At 41.8% G+C, this 17,657-nt stretch overlaps 1 protein-coding gene across 1 annotated transcript in view; it reads right to left on the bottom strand.

The window, feature by feature from the left end:
• The window catches only part of GAREM (GRB2 associated, regulator of MAPK1), an 85,344-nt gene that overhangs the window by 19,342 nt on the left and 48,345 nt on the right, over positions 1 to 17,657 (bottom strand). Inside the window, exon 3 of the mRNA XM_009575588.1 lies at positions 1,036 to 1,166. Coding sequence (XP_009573883.1) covers positions 1,036 to 1,166 — 131 coding nt within the window. The remainder of the gene's footprint in view (positions 1 to 1,035; positions 1,167 to 17,657) is intronic.

The following is a 17,657-nucleotide window of genomic DNA, read 5'->3' as shown; positions in this document are numbered from 1 at the left end:
AAAGGCATGAGTCTGTGTCGCTAAATGAATTAACTGATGAGCTCTCACACTCACAGTAGTCTTCAGCAATCTTGTTTCACACCTATAAAAATTGCGGACTAGCTGGTGTCCCCCAACTCTAGCAGTGCAAGAAAGAGAAAAAGCTATTAAAAGGTTGTTATAAAAACCTCACATAGTTACACATGGGGCCAGGAAACTCTATATTGGTTTTGCACCAGCAGTATCAGCCAGTTTCCCCTGTAGGGTACACAACGTGGAACTGCGCCATTGCATCCCAGCTCTAGGATGCTCCTTAATCAGTCTTAGGTGGTGTAACAACTGAAGCAAACCAGACGAGCCCGAAGACCACTCTGCTCCGTGGCAGAGCTGACCTACCTTGTGCAGTGTCACACATATAGGTAGGACAAGGAAGAACAAGTTCTGTCTTCATTGTGTCATGCCACTGCACTGCAGCGTGTTTGGTGATAGCAAGCCTTCTTATACTCAAGGGATTGCTGACCCTTTGATGAGCCCACAAGGCGTGCACATGCAAACAAACACACACACACAGAGAACAAGCATGTCTTTTGGGTTTTTTTTTTTTTTGTTTTATTCACAATGCTATTTAGCTGCAGTAATTTTGAGACAAGCAATCCCATCATTTCACCCTGTGTGCTCTCCAAGAATAAGGCTTTCTGGACAGGGATTTGAGCAGCTGCTGCTTAGCAGAGAATAAAATTCAGACTGCTGCAGGGGGAGGGGAGAAGGGGCAACAAACAACATTTGTTTAAAATCTGGCAGGAGCATCCTAATTAGATGAACTATTGGATGGATCATCAGGACTGCTCCCCAAAGTGCCATAGGACAGGAGAGGACGTGTTGATTTAAGACTGCAAAAACGATCCCGAAGAGCACCATCACTGAATGCAGAACACTAAAGGCTCGTTTGTCTCAAAAATCACACTTTCCACACAGCGCCGTTGCTCACTTGCCGTGTATATAAAGGTTGTAACAGTTAATCATTTAGACAGGGATAAATATTTATTCAGGGACTACCTTAACGTTGAATGTTATTTCCTCCATGACGTAAACTCGTTCCGGAAATGCTTTAGCCACCTCCTCCACACTGTTAAAATACTGCACTGGCTCCTTAATATCTCGGTCTTGTTCCAGCAGCTTGAACTGCCCTGAAAACAGATGATAAACAGAAGAGTTGTAAGATACTTATATTGGACAACTGTCACTGTGGCAACTGCTGGCTCAACTTCTTCACTATTTTGTTCAGTCAATTTTTCCGGTTATTAGCAGCCAAACAAGAAGATGAAAGATTGCAGAGAATCTCCTGAACCTGCCGTGAAAGACAACCAGTTTCACCAGGTTGGAACGAAAAGAACGTGTGGGAGCTGAAGTTAAATTAAAAAAAATCCTTTTATCACATGCTCTCTAGAAATAGTAAATAACTACGGAGGCATTTGTGTTTGTGTACTTAATTTGGTGTAACAGCATCTGTACAGATAGCATTTTTTGGCCCTTAATATTAAAAGCTTTACAGAAAGAAAACAAGCATCGCTATAAAATCCCAAAACAATAAACATAGGGCTTTTGTTTTTAGCATCATCAAACAGCTATTAAAAAATGCTAGGCTAAAACCCTTTTCCCCCTAGGCTTCCCTAAGAGTGGAATAGCATCTAACTTTCCTTAATCATAAACTAAGCCCTTTGAGAACTTTAACTAACATAAGAAATTAAACCATACACATTTAAAACCCTTTTGAAGGTGGTCGCCTTCAGAAGAGCATTAGAAAGAAGTGTTTCTTGCTGACTTTACCTCCCCCCAGCATGAAAACCTTGGCTATTTTCTAAGTCTTGTAAATGGCAAGAACTAACACGGAGGCAGCCACCCCGGGCAGACCTGCCAGGCACATCAATCACCTCTGTGCACTACAAACACAAAGTTTAAAAGCTTTCTTTTATAAATACAGCAATAATGAAAGCTTAGACAGACACATTTGCTGCTTGTATGACTTAAGCTTAAAATCAGTGGAGCAATCTTCCCAAATTTAGAAACATTAACTACTACTAAGCTGACGGCTGATCTCAGCAAGAGAATAGCACAGCAAGACTCGATGTAAGAAACAACTCAAGAAAACGAGTAAAAGACTGAGTAAAATCAATGGTTAGTGCATCTCCTGTAAATCATATTTTAAAATTAGCAATGCACTGGATTATTGTTCCCAAACAGTGCTCAACTTCATTAAAATCCAATACATCAGGATGTCAGCCACCTACAGAAATATTTTCTCACTCCTTCAGCATTTTTGTGCGCGACACCCTGCTGCCCCTATACATCCCATCAGACTTGAGACTTTTGTGACGTGTTCGGAGAATTCACCCACGCTGAACTATTTCAGGCCACCTAGCAGCAGCAGAGGAAACGAACGCAAGCTCAGCAAGTCCTGACGCCCCATGAGAAAGACCCGTCCCACCACCCTGCCAGCTGCGTGCACACGTGTGTACACACACACGCACACCAAGAGAGGTGCAAGACCAAGGGGCTCAGCCCCTCCACCCAACCCCAGCACCCCGTTGACAGGGGCACACTCTTTTAATCAGTATGCTCAAGTACTGTGGTTGTAAGCCTAAATATCAGCTTACAAGACAGAAGACTTCCTTCTATTGCCTTCCATAGTTTTGTCTTTCTAAAGCGGCCACTGTAACTTTGAAGTGTTATCAGCAGGGTAACTAAAGATGCTGGTACTTCCCCCACCACGAGGCTGTATTTTGCAACTGTTTAACAAACTTCATCATTTCAAAAATCAGTTGCCTTGGAGTTTTCCTAACTTTGTATCTGCTTCAGGACACACTGTTATTTGAAGTTCAGCAAAGACAATTCAAGTGCTTCAAAGACCAACACTGGGGTAGAAGCAGCAGGACCTTCGGTCTGACCTGCTGAAGCCATTCCTGGAGTGTATTACAGCAATGTAGTTGACTACAGGAATGGCTTCTCCAGGTCAGACCAAAGGTCTGACTCGTGCAGGATTCTGCCTTAGACAGGAGTCAATGACAGCTGTGTAAGGAGAACTTTAAGCACAATTAGCAATACCCCTCAGAGTCTCCTCCACACCTCTAGGAGGAACCCATGGCTCAAGGATGCCCAGAGCAGGAAAGAGATATCTTTGGGCTTAGTAGCTCCAGAGGTTTCTTCCCTGAGATTTACTTAATTGCTTACTGAAGGCATCTAAAACCTTCATTGTAGACATACCCTCTATCTTGAAAACCTCTTCTTCCACAGGTTCTACACTGCCTCCAAGATTAAAAGTAGAAATTTTAGGAGTGACAAAGCTACATCCGGCAGACGCTACGGGTAGCCGTAGGAAAACTGACAGTGGACAAGCATTTGGAAAAAAAACTTCACGTGCTCAACAGAAGTGTGCCAGTGTCCTGAAGCTGAATTCCTCAACCTGTCTGCTCCGAGTCCCTTTTGGTGCAAAGCCATAGAGGGCCAGGCAGCCGGCACCTCTGGGCTCAGGGAATCTGGACAACAAACAGGGAGGTGCTTAGTTAGCCGAAGCTGGAAAGTGCGTTGTGACTGAAGCCCAAGGCGCAGACAGGGAGAGATGAAGAGAGGAAAACTGTGCTTTTTAATCCCCAGTCCGCCATATAAATCATTTAAGTCCCGGTTTCAGGATTTCCCTGTCAGCCACATCCTAACCTAAAGGAAGATGCGTTCCCCAGCTCCACAGGTCTTTCCCCCTGCAGGCACCCCACTTTCCTGCAAAGCCAATTCAGGTGTGCGGGGGAACTGAGTGAAGTCAAACCTCCTCTTGCGTGGAGCCAGGACGTGCCAGGACATCACGCAGCAGCAGGGGCTATGAGTTGCACCAGGGAGCGCCTGATAGCACAGAAAAACTACTACTCTAGAGCGCAGAGCCAATGACAATATTTTACAGAGAGTCACTAAGGGTCAGATGTTCTTTAATTTTACAGAAGTCATCACACAGTGCTCCTCTCCACGGGCTGAACTGAGGCTGTTGCTCTCTCCTGCTTACTTCTAAATTGCTCCTCAGGGAGCATTGCTGTCCTCTTCGACTACCGACACAGCCACCTGGATGCCACCCTAACTGATTGCCCAATTTGGGATCCAAGGGTCTGATTTGCAGGATTCCCAGCTGTGGTTACTATTCGAGGCAAGCTGTGATTATAATTTATAATGGCATTTCATACTTCAAGTTCCCTGAAGAAAAAAAAAAACAAAAAAAAAAAACAAAACCATAGCAAGTTTGAGTCACCTCAGACACATCTGAATCCAAAATCCAGTGGGGTTACTTCTGATTTAACACTCCCCCCTTACGTACAGAACAGAGTTGAATACGATTCTGCATGGAAGCTACATAGCTTTTTGAAACTGTGAGATACTGCAGTGACAAAATTTTGCTAGTTCAGAAAGATATTAAGAACTCTCACTTCAGAGCGGGAATTGAGTTGGGCACAGTAACAAGGCATGAATTCACATGAACAAGGACGGAAAACATATTGAATAATAATACATTATATGAACAATATTCATCCAGCACTTTGAATGAGACAGCGGTCTTTAATTCTAGGTTCTCTAGTTACTCTGTTTGGAAGCATAATAATATTATCTTACTATGACTGTCATGTATTTAACAATAGATAGTCTGGTGGCAAGAAAGGGCCGGTTACCCATTGCAATCCAAACTTCCACAAAAAAGTCCCAAATTCCTCAGCACGGAACAAATGCTTTGGGCTCTGTGCAACTGAGAGCAGGGTCTGCTAGCTATTGTGGACTTAAACATGTTTCTGAAAAAAAGAAAAATCAGCTGGAGCTTTGATTGGGTACAAAGAGATGCTCAGAACCGTCTACATCACTATCTGTGCCATCCTCCCCTTCCTTCAGCTGAGCTGTGCAAACACAAAGCCATCTGTGCCTCCACCACTAATAAGCAGCAGTTCACTAGGAGGTTGACTACAGAGGAGTACACACAGATCCCAAAGCATATAATAGAAGGGCAGCATTAATCTCCTCCTGTTAAGGAATCAGGAAGTATGCTGTGCATGGAAGCTGTCAGGGCTGGATGTTAAAACGCCTCTTCTTTGGAAAAGATGGTTTATAACTTGAGATTTTCTATAGACAGTTTTTTGAAATTTATTTCCTCATTGAAAAAGGCAGACTTTTTTATTGGAAGGAGAGAAAGAAGGCCTGAAGAGGGGCCTGCAATACATATTTGAGCCAGATGTCAAGTAACTAACTAATGGGCAGGAAGGAGACAATTTCTTATTACATTTCTCCCTGGTCTCTACTCAAGCTGCCATAAAAAAGACTGCATGGCTGAAATACAAGTTAAATGGACATAAGTCTAGCTTGACTGCAAGTTAAACTAGAATTTTATTACATTTCACAAGTGGCAAGATTTCATCGGGAGACTTTACAAAACTGACAGCAAGCTTAAACAAATTACAATGCTATTTAATGTGTGTTAATTAGGAATTTAACAAAAAATTTAAAGAAAATCTAAAGCTAAACCTACACTTTAATAGAAGCACCCCCACCTCTCTCTCACTAGCACAAAAAAGAATAATGAAATGTTTCTCTAGTAAATCAGTGCAGGTTCAGAAAGATCAAAGATTTGTAATACCTACATGGTCCACTGAGCAGGTGTGGTTACTCCTTCGCAGCCAAATGCAAGGGAGTAATGAACGACTACTGCAAGCTTTATATCTCTTTATCTTTCAGTCTGGCCCCTGGCAGGCACAGTATTGGAACAGTTTCATTCTAGTATATATTATCTCTGCAGATTATGAATTCTTATTTCCCTGTGAAGGTACTTACAGCAAAGACAGTAAATCCACTACTGCTGGAAATGAGTCCGGAAAGATAAAAAGGCAGGGAAAGACCTAAGCCCCTAAAGGGCTTATCCTTCAGTTTATGGAGGCATTTATTAAAACCCAGTAGGAGCAGGAAGATCAGTCCATCTTCCTTCTTGCCAGAAGTTGGCCCTGCAACATCTGTGAGCAGGGGCATTAACCTTTCTGTCCTAGCCTTCAGGTTGCTTCTGCTGCTTCCACTGCTTCAGCTCTTGCAGGCTTACATACATTCACAACTCCAACCCACCTCATACAGGTTATTTCTGTAATATAAGATCCCCTGGCTTTCACAGCAACTTACTGCTCACCTCCAAATAGTCCAGCCATTTCCAAGAGTTCAGAATGTTTCCAAGACAGAAATCACTCATTTTGTACTGTGTCTGTACTGTGCCTAGACCAAGGAAGTCCTCATCTGTGGCAAGGGTTCACAGACTGAACAAACAGTCAAGTTTTCACGGATATAAACAGATGAGAGCATGTATATGCTCATATACCAAGAAGAAAATCTGAAAAAAGAAATACTGTTTAAAAAAAAAAAAAAAGAAAAAAAAAAAGGAAAAGAAGCCGGAACATGGAAGGTCACTGAAACATCTGCTCAATTGCGTTAGCTGTTAGATGTTCCTCCAAGGAGGCAGGAGTTGTATTGTCTTTCAGCAGCTTTGATTATTTAGCAAGTCTCACATCTCTCTATGTGAGACTGTATGCAAAGCCCAGCGCTTCTCAAGAATGTGCAGACAGCACAGCAGGGTAGCAAAAGTACTGCAGAGGTTTATGTTTCGTATTATTTGTTGACTGCTGACTGCATTTCAGCATTTCAAAGAATAGCAGAGCTGGCTCAAAAAGAAAAGGCTCTCCACCTGCCAGAATACCACCATTTTGGAAAAAGACTATCTTCATCTACTTTTTTCCAGCATTCCCATGCATCAAGCTGATAAGAAATAACTTTGTCTTCCTCCCCAAGAAGATGATCCTTGATATAACTGAGCAGAGTTGAAGAGCATAAACCTAAAGCATAAGACATAACAAAGAAGGGCACAGAGAGGTGGCTTGCTAGATATCAGGGAGAATGCAGTTACATGCATTGGAAAGTACACTTCAGCATGCCTGGTTCTTAGATGGACCTGTATAGTTTTCAGCTGACAGCGTACACAACTGCCCTCAACGCCTGATGCAGAATTAAATTTGTCTCAGTGGGGGCTGATGGAAGGAAATCTCAATTTATGTCCTCACTTGTCACCCTATCAACTAGATCATACGGTAGAGCTATTTTGTCCCTACCTAATCCTTAGAAAAGGCAGTCAGTCAGGAGTGAGCATAGCAAACCAGACTGTAAAATAATAGATTAAGACATAATCCTAACACTTCTCCCACTCCAGCCTACATGTAATATTTTTTTAAATCAGTTTTTTGTTTAATTTGACATTTGCCAAAATGTCTCTGCATAGAACCTACATGTGGCATTTTGTTGTTGCAAGAAGTGTTGTCACGGCAGTAGCTGTAGGTGTCTAGACCTGAAAAAAGTGAGAACAAAAAAGAATCCATCGCAACCTCTGATACAGCTATTATGTGACTAACTGGAACCAAGGTGTTAAGTTAACATTGCAGCTCTTTCAGGGACCTATTACTAAGTAAATGTGAAAAGGTTTGGCAGACATGCAGAAGTAACGATGAGTGGGAAATCAATGCCTTGCTTCGCTTTTGTCATCTTCCAGCTTGTTGAAACTTAGCGTTTGTCCACAGCTCTCCAGAGGCGAGAAGAGTGCCTGCGTGCTCAGGTCCTCTGGAGCAGCAGAGCTGCCGGGTCCCCGCTGCAGAGGGGACAGTGCCAGGGGAAATCACTCATCGTAGAGAGAAACTGCAAGTATAAACGGAATTACAGAATGCTGTTTTCAACAACAGCAGCAGTCAGTAGTCCACAAACAAACTAGTGGACAGGCTCACAGCCCTAGTGCCCACGGAGAGGGCAGGAAAGCGAAATCACCTGCTCCGTCAACTCTGGGTTCCCCATTGAAGGAGCTACTGACTTCACCTCAGGTTGGGACCTGGCAGCAAACTAACATGGATGCAATGCTGCGGTAAATTCATCCCCTCAAAGAAAGAGCAAAACAACTCAAAGGTACAGGTTCATCCTTATCTGCTACGCTGATAGCTTCTGTGAGCTACGCCAAGATTTTAAAAAAAAAAAAAAAAAGAAAAAAGTGTGGAGGACAGAGAGGGAAGTTGTTCTGAGTTATTTATAAGAATTTCTTTGTTTATTTTCATATTGTAGCCTGCTGAAAGCATACAGGAAACTATAAAAGGGTGGAGAATACAGCAGGAAAATACACAACAAGAGTCTTCAGTACACAGCTTCCAAAGGATAATGAGTGGGCCACAAACTAGAAAAGCTACAATTGATTCTTACATTATAATCACCATGAAATAGCTATTACACAGACTGTGAAATACTGCTGCTGTTTTTTAAGAGCTGCCTGTCAGTACTTCTTCTTGAGGTGAGGGAGACAGGGGAAGAAGAGGACCTCCCGTGTCCCCATCTGTACCCAATCTTCTGGAAATTTTGGGAATGTGTTAAAAAGCAGATGAAACATGAACTAGAGACATGTGTAAGTAAACGTAATACAATTAGAATTCATCGAGTGTACTGGAGCTAAGCTTATGGCACTGCAAAGCAGAGGGCAAGGCACAATGGCACATTCAGTCAGTAGAGATTGTGCAACATTTCATGGGGAAGGAGCCCTTCAGAATGAATAGTTCTGCTTCTCGGAAGTATTATGAAGATTTGAAGCCTTAAATGCCTTTACTCCTCTCTGTGTTATGTCTGCGGTACCGATACCCATTCAACCAAGAGGGAATGAGTCAGGCATCACAACTTGGTGAGACATGTCGACGCAGAGCATCAGCACGCTGACGCATCACCTATGCGTATGCATACACCGTTGGAGAGATCAAGGAAGGGAACCAAACCAAGTTTCCCACACAGCAATGCAATGCTTGCTAATCAAAACCTCTAATCCTACGCTGGCAAAGCAAAGGGGATGGTACAGCCTAGCATTCTCTTTTCTCTTATCTTACTTTTATGACTCTTAAGTAGCATAACAAAAAAAATTTCGATTCTGTTGGCAGCATAACAAAGAAAAATCAGTTCAAATGGTGACTGATGATAGCTTAAAGCAGATTTAACTCACAGATACTGCATGAAAGGGAATTTTAGGTTACAGATGATGTAAAAAGACAGACAGGGAAAACAAGCCTAACCTCTAACCTTTGTTTCATAAGTTATTATCATCACAAATACAAGATTACCACAATGAAATGTTCCATTTTATGGGGTCACATGTTTGAGTGTCTGGACTGTAAGTTAACTAGATTTAACTTACTCACTGGGTTATCAACGATCTAACTTGTAATTAACATCGTTCTATTCCTTTCCCATGTGCTGCCAACAGACACCAAGAATATTCCATAGTTCACGTGCTCAAGTGACCATGCAGAGGACTCTGATGACTACCGCACTGTCTGACTTTCCTAATTACTATTAGCAAAAGCTGTTGCTAGTTTCCTGTTGAACAGTAAGAGTATAAAGACATGCACATGAAGATGGCATGCTCTCCTGGTGAGTATCAGAGCCTACCCAGACTGCAGCACAAAAAGGCATCAAGAGAAAGAGAGAAAAGTTACAGAAAGCCCAACTAAACCAACCCAGAGCTTGCATGAGACAATGTTGAGATGACTACATTTAACAGCAGCTGCCCAGTGACAAAAGCTTTTCTTACGTGACTACTAGCACTGTTCCCTTGGTAGCGGAGTGGATACCCGCTTAGACCTCAGTTATGAAAATGGTAGGAGTCACTGAAAGCTTATGGCTCTGACCTACTATAGCGGCATCCAGGATCCTTATGAGAATGTCTGCTGGAACTGCCTGCCACCAGAGAGGAAGATTTGATAAGAAGGTAAAGCCAACTTATTCCTCACTTAACAGAAGCCTCTAGCAAGAACTGCTGTCCTCTATATGAACAGCTGGAAAAGAAAATGAGGTAGAACCAAAGGTGAAAAAGTACATGGTTACAGTTCTTCTACAGTGTACATTGAATCACTTGTCTTACTAAGCAAAGACATTGCTTTCATTTATACACTAACACTGATTCGGGGCTAAAAATCAATCCTAAGGAGTGGAGAGCCAGCTTAAATATGTCAACGCAAACTGAACATCAAACCTTGCACTGGATGGCCCACAAGCCCCTTAACAGCATCTTACATTGTTCTGCCCAAGTAGATTTTCCTATTTTAGTGAAAGACATCACATACATTTAAAATTAAGAAGCAGCACAGACTTAATCTGCCTTAATCTATTCTTAACTAGGTGATCTCCTCCCAAATCATCAGTGTACACTCGTCCCAAGACACACATACATTAAAGGAACAGGGTTCTCCACAATAGATTAACATTTAATTAAAGCACAGAAGAAAGTTGAGATGAGAGTAACAGAACAAACTCTGGTTAACATTTGAAATTAATATTACTAGTTTCAAGCAGGTTCAAACAGACCATATTAGAATACCTGTTAAAGGTTAGCCAAGCCTGCTGGGATTTTATAGCACAGCTGCATCAAAAAATTCTGCCTTTACACCATGGATTCCCTCACCTCATTAACACAGATTTCAGTAGAAATTCTGGCGTGTAAGATGTCCTCTTTAACGCAGAAAGAGCAAAATCCCATTTTTTATCAAAATAAAGTTTGTGATCATTAGTTTGAAGAAAACACAGTAACACAAGTTTGTTCCGTTTGGGCTGATGCCCCCACCAGCAACGGTGCAGCTGTAGTTCATCCTCTGCGTGACTGCAAGTACTGAATGAGTACAGAAACCCAACTCCACCCTTCCCCTGCTTCAGCAGATGCCTCCTCACAGGAAGAAACCTTTCTTCCCTTTTGCCCTCCCCATTTTGGTTGCTAAATAGTGAACTTTAGTTTTTTCTGCAACTGAAGTGTCGATGAAAGAAACTGGAGTATTTTTGAAGGGCAGCAATATTTCAGGTCCTGAGTTCAGTGCAGCTCTAGTTGAACAGATTCTTCTAATTCTAGTGTCTAAATTTGTTCAAAAAGGTGAAGAGGATTTTTGCACTAATAAAAAGTATTTTAAACATAGACTGTACTTACAGAGCTTAGTTCAATCTATCTCCTCATTACTTGTGGACACAAGTAAATGATGATTTTTATTTGAGGTTAAGATAAAAACCAGACAGTATTCAAGAAAGAAATCCTGTCCACCAGTGGCAACAGAGAAATCTTACAGTCACACATGGAAGAGGCTCATTCTTAGAGGAATAGCTGAGTTTGGAAAGAGCGCTAGTCATTTTAGGGGCCTAAAATTTGATTGCATTGAAGAAAGCAAATTTTTGCTATTTAGAAACTACCAGGTTCTAACTTCTGTATCAGGCCTACTCTGAATCACACCCCTTCACTTTGTTGATTAAAAAACTGGAGAGTGTTGCAATTATAGGGAGGAATTTAAGATGTGCAGAAGCATATTTTTGGTCATAACATGGGTTGCAGAGATTCTAACCACAAGTGACTTGTGGATTTACACCAGACAACTTTTTGGATTTGGTAGCCATCTCTTAAAAAATAAATTTGACAGCACGAAAGTGGCTTTTCCAAACAACTTCCATACACATTCTTCTATTTCTTGGCAAGTGGAAGCTTTTGCTGAAATAACAGCAGCAACTGCTGAGCTTAATCGTTAACTTTGCCTTACTGAGTAACAGCTTTATTTATTTTGCAAAAGCTTCAAAGTCCACACTCAGCAAAACTCAAGCTCTTGGTGTTTCTGCCATAGTGCAAAGACACTTTCTTCAATCGCAAACCCACCACACTTTATGCTTTCTGCTCTTTTGCTGACAGATCTTTTTCCTCCTGCTACTCCCACGTGAGTATCCCCACTTCTATGTCCTGACTTCAGCGCCATTCATTACTTTCTTGCTCGCTGAGCAGCCTTTTGTGCCTTTCAGGTTCTGACCCTGTCCCATGCTCAATGGGCCCCGGCACGAGTGTAGGACGGTGTGTAGTGAAATATTCCACCCGAGAAGGACAGTCATGTCGACAGTACTGCCTCTGGCAGGCACTTGCGCTGCAATAAACAAAGCTAAAGAAAAAGTGCATTCACGGAGCAGAAATCTTGAAAATGTACATAGATCAATTCCGTATAAAAACTGCTTTTGTTCCCTGTTCAGGAACAGGTTTTTTAATTAACTGAATGGGAGGAGTTGTAAAAAGCAGGAACAATAACTGAGTCAGCAGCTCAGTCAGTTCTTAGTGGCTTACAGGGCTTTACATGAGACAGAATAAACGTATTTCATTCAGAGTCAGACATTTTTATCAATGTGTAGAGACTTCAGAGCTTGCGCTTGGTAGCCTGAAAGACCGTCTGTGCATTATAGAGTGGCTTATTGTTTCAAACCTCGTATCTCATTTACTTGCTGAATATACATGTGGTTTACAATCTCTAGCAGATTCTCTGTAACTTTTTCCTCCTCTTCTCTCTCTCTCTCAACTTAAATCTACTGAAGTATTGCACCCAAATTACTGGAGAACCTGTTGCTCAAATAGTTCCCAACATTTGGGTACCAGCAATGGAAAGGAGGGGTTGTTGTTCTTCTATGTGCTTAGAAAGACAATTTTCTTAGAAAGGTACTATCACTTTGTATGGTCAACACCCAATGCAGACTGTAGCTTAGCTTACGTATTTACAAAGTGTTTAAATTACAAAGGAATTAAATTTATTATAGCTCTGATCGCCAGCAATCACGAGCAAGTTCTGAAAAACAAGTTCACTTTACTTCTGGAAGAAATTAGACAACGTATTTAAAACTGAAATGAAGCCAATTTCCAAAGAAACTCCTTAATTGCACAATAGATCTCATGTATTCAGCTAAAGTCTCCTGTCAAGGAGAGTATTCAGTGTTAAGTACATTTATGCTACAGCTAAAACTATATTAAAGAGAATTTAAAACAAGTGTAGAGACAAAATAAAACACGATCTGAAAATCACCTTAATGAAATACATGTAGTAGCTTATGTTCCAAAAATTGTCATCCGTAACGTTGGAATATCTATCAAGCATGCAAAGTAACTTGCAGCAAGCAAACATTTCTAATTTTTTTGGTTTAGGATCAGCAGCCAGGTTTACATCATCGCCTCAGTTGAGAAGCAGAAGGTGTTTTGATACCCGTATTCTGCATGAGATAAGCCATCTCTTCACTTGCTCTGTATGAATGCAACAGAGTTTCTGTCAGAATGGTTTGTCTGGTTTCCAGTACAAGACAACATTGATTCAGCGTTGTGCAATTTATCTACGAAGCAGACAAAGCTCTTGATAACAGCTCAAGATGAATGAAGGCAGGTTTTAAGAATGAGCATTTTGGCATATATTCACAGCATGTGCTAAAGTGTCACCAAAAAAAAAAGAAAAAGAAAAAAAGAAAAGAGGAGATGAGCTGAAAAGGTGGGTGATTAGAGATGGTGGGTAAGAGCACACTGCTTCATCACTGCCACTTCATTTAATTTTCATTGCTACTCTAAAAGGCAACAAAGATGATAAATCTAAAATTCAGATCTAAGCAAGATACGCATCTGCCTCAGTTCTCTTGAACGCATTCCTTCACACACATTTTGTTTCATTACCTTAAATAAGGTGGGTACCATCTAAACCCCTCTCTGGCAGTTCAAATGATCATAGCTGAATCCAAAAGGTAAAAAGAAACAGAGTGCCCAGCCAATTTTTTCCCTCTTGTAAGATGTCTGCCAGCTTGCTGAGAGCCAAATGAAACCAGCTAGGTGCGGGCAGCCTAGCCTAAAACAGCTTGACAGAAAATAAACTCCACAGACTATACATGCAGTGGTTTAATTTCAAAAGTGTTTTTAGAAGACCACTTAGGGTATTTTGTTTTCTCCATGTAAACGATAACTCATGATTTAAAGAGTTGTACTAAGCCTTGCTAATGCTTTCTGAAATGCTACTGAATATTTTATCCTGTATGTGCTTCTAGTGAAACCTTCTCTCTAATATTGGTTTGGGGCATCTCCGGTTGAAAGCCATTTTTGCACCAATTCCATTTTGTAGCCTTTCACAGAAAGGTCTGTGAAGTGGTAATTATCAGAGTGGCTGGCCACCTATTTGTCTTTGAATGCACATGGACTTCCCCAGCTGCTAGATTATTGTGAGATATGTTATTACATACTGATTTCTAAGCACACAAGCTAACATTAGCAGTTGCAAATGCTCCAGAGAAATTCTGTGCTCTAAATTTCTGCAAAGGAACTTTAGTTTTAAAACAAGGTGATCTTAAATCTACCTCTGGGATTAAGAGAAATACTATTAATATTTTTGGTTAAAAAAAAAAGTTTTTCCTTGAATAATTAAACTAAAACAATACTGGGCAGTCTGCGTTAGCACACAGATTTAAGGTTCTGAAGATGCCATGGACAGAAAAAAAGGTTATTAGGGTTTCAGACGCTTAGAATTGGTTACTGTAGATATTTAGAGAGACAGATGATACTTAGAGACCAGAAAAACTGGGACATCCCAAGCTAAAAGCAACTCAAACCCAAAACCCACCAAAAGATCAGTCTTTGCTAAAGTTATCACAAAGTATTGAAAAAGTTTTCCCAACAGCTTAATGTTCCTTTCAGGAAAATTACTATTTCAGTTGAGATTTCTGAACATAGGGAGCAGAATGGCAAAGACACAGTTAAGAAATTGCGCTCTTTGAAGCGGCAATTTCCGAAACAAGTCCTTTCCTTCCTTTTTCAACTGCACTACTGCATACCCAGCAAGAGCAAAACCCAACAGCATACATGGCCTCCCCACAGACATACAGTGGCACAGACATTACCATGCTGCAGATGATCACCTGGAGAAGGGTCACCTGCTCCAAGGAAGCCCCCCAACACTTCTCTCGCCCCTTCAGCCTCCCACCTCCTTCTACCATGCTGAGTTGCCTTGAGGGGACTGAGTATCTCTCCCGCCAAAACCCTGCCATTGAAAGTGACGGTCTTTACCACCAGCAGACTTGGCCAACAGTACGTGCTGGGTGCATAGAAAGTAGCCACAGGCTCGGCCTACTCTGACTGGACATACGGCACCACAGCTAATAGGCTTATCTACACGCAGTTTCAATGCCTGCTTAACTAAATTAGTATAAAACATATTTAGTTAAATCGCTGGAAAGACTGTGACCAGCTAAGCCAAGCCAGATACAATCTGGTTTACAATCTGTGTCATTTTATCTGCTGGGGGCTCTCTGACTGCGGGATGTCAAAGTGGGCATTCCAGGGTCCTCACCTTTCTTCCCTGCAATCGCTCTGCCTTCATCGAGCACAACATGCAGGCCCCCCCAGCCACTCTGCAGGCTGAATTGCCCAAGTGGCTGGGGGTCTAAATACCTGTAACAGTTACTGAATGTCCTACCCATAGGTTACTCTTCACCGTACCCCAGCGTTGAGCTCCAGCCAGCTACAGGCTCCTCATGGCTGACCAGGCAGCTCAGTTGCCAGCTCCGGGAAGACTCAGCTGAGCCAACTCTCAGAAAGCTGTATGCCAGCTGACCCAAGATTCTTCTTGGACAGGAGTCAAAAAAACCACTCCGCACACCTTCCAACTGATTCTCATTAAACGAGCCTTACGATAGCCAAACACCACGAAGCAACAAACGTCTGCAATATGATAAAAAGGTGGCTATTTTTCATTTTCCACAGTAGAGAAGACGAGCGGTACATCCAAACAGAACTAAGGCATACAAGCGTTATCACACACATCTGCTTCCTTGAACCAGCACGCCTGACAGCAGTAAGGCAGACATGGCAGCCCCGGGTTTCACCCTCGGCAGCGCAGGAGGTCTTCCAGGGACTCCCGGCACGCAGACCTTGGCTGCTACCACACGCTGGGCTGCTGCTCCTTCCCCGCTATTGTTAAACGGGCAAGCCAGTACACGCTGTGATCTTACACGTCCATGGTGCTGTGTGGGCAGACCCTACGTGCCTCACTTCCAGGGTTCCTAGGGAAGGTCTAAGGCCATGGCAGACAGCTGATCCGTGAAGGCTGCGCACATCTCCGTGCAGAGCTGAAGGTTCAGCGTGGCTCTTCATATTTTACTTACTCACTTCTTCCCTGGCAAACATCATGTGTGACAATTCCTCCCTGCTCCCTCGCTCAGAATTATTTCCCTCTGAAGAAAAGGAAAAGCAAGCAAACGAATGCGTTAAAAATATCTTCTGCGTTTCTCCTCTAGGAAGCAGTACAGCCAGGAATCAGTATGACCCAAATTTCATAGTAAATGTATGAAATGTACAGTAAAGAAATCTATACTATTCAAAAATATTTTTTTCTTCTACCGTTAAAAAAAAAGCTTTAGAGATAGTATTAATATTGAGATATATGAAAGTTAAAAAGCATTCTTCCCAGAGCAACAATAGACGATGAGTTTATCTATGACCATACAGCACATCACTTTAACGATCAGCCAAAAAAGGAAGGTTAATTAGTAAATAAATTGAGCCAGACACCAATCCTTCACAACAGAAAAGCTATAATATTAGCAGCTTACATATACCAGAAATATCAAAACCACACACTTAAGATCTTCGTGCAAGATTGTAGCACGAAGCACTACGGGCTAATCCAGGAACACCAGACAACTTAATTACATTTTCTACTGAAAAATTAAACCGTATGTATAGCTCATCAGATCAAGCTTTCTAGCACGTTTCTGCTTTTGATATCCAACATCTGTCTGAAAACAAGATTTTCGTTTCCTTTATGAAATCTGATTCCACCTCCGTGGCCAAACTTAAGCAGTGTCAATGGAAAGAAATGAGGTAAAAAGAGCAAGCGTTGGGTGATCTGACTTAGCCTTACAGCAGAGTTCAACCTCTAAACAGTAAAAATGTTAGAATATGACAGCTCTTTCTTTACAGGTGAAGGCAATAGGGCAATGCAAGAAAAATCAGAATTTTTCCCCCCAAAAAAATATATCCTAAATTTTCTTCGTTTTCTTCCTTCAGGTCCACAAGCAGTTAGGGTCTCAGCCCTCATTAAACCATTCCTCCAACATGGTAGTGCTATCTCACTAGTTTTGCCTGTCTCCTTCAGAAAACCATGTAGAAGGACTGCGTGTGTGCAACGTAAAGACAAAAAAATGACATCAATGCATCTGCTCGATCAGCTCATCTGCCATCTTCATCACCTGCCACCTGCTGTCACTGAGCAACATGAAGCATTGTGAGCTTTAGAAACCTGTCCATCATGAGGATCTGGGCAACGCACAGTTCTCCAGCTCCTGTCAGCTGAATAACATCTATACTAAGGAGAACCACATGAGTAGGAATTTAACCCAAAAAATGATTGCTGTTAAGTGTTACTTTTACAAAGTTGTTATACCAATAAAAAGCGCTTTTTTGATGGAAGAACACAAGCCTGCATATCCCGTCTGGGCAATTTGCTTGCCCATTTTTTCAGCAGTGTTTTTCCAAAGGATCTTAAACTTTCAATGAAAACTTTATTTCACTGAGTGTACAGAACAGTCCTGCATTCAGAAACTTGGTTAAACTTTTCCGCCCCTTGTACAGATCTGAAGTTTTAGAGTTATTTTTCTCTTCTGCAGCAGAACTATTCTAAGATACTTTCTCAGTGCTTTGATGCCCACAGAAGGGATGCGCACATGTAGACTTACTCAGTGCCCTGAACTAGGGTTGGGCAACGCTACATCTTGGTGAGCAACTTGAGTTCACACTACCCCTC

This window comes from Fulmarus glacialis, unplaced genomic scaffold (assembly GCF_000690835.1).
Source record: "Fulmarus glacialis isolate BGI_N327 unplaced genomic scaffold, ASM69083v1 scaffold6984, whole genome shotgun sequence".
NCBI classification, from domain to species: domain Eukaryota; kingdom Metazoa; phylum Chordata; class Aves; order Procellariiformes; family Procellariidae; genus Fulmarus; species Fulmarus glacialis.
This window is presented reverse-complemented; position numbering and strand designations above follow the sequence as displayed.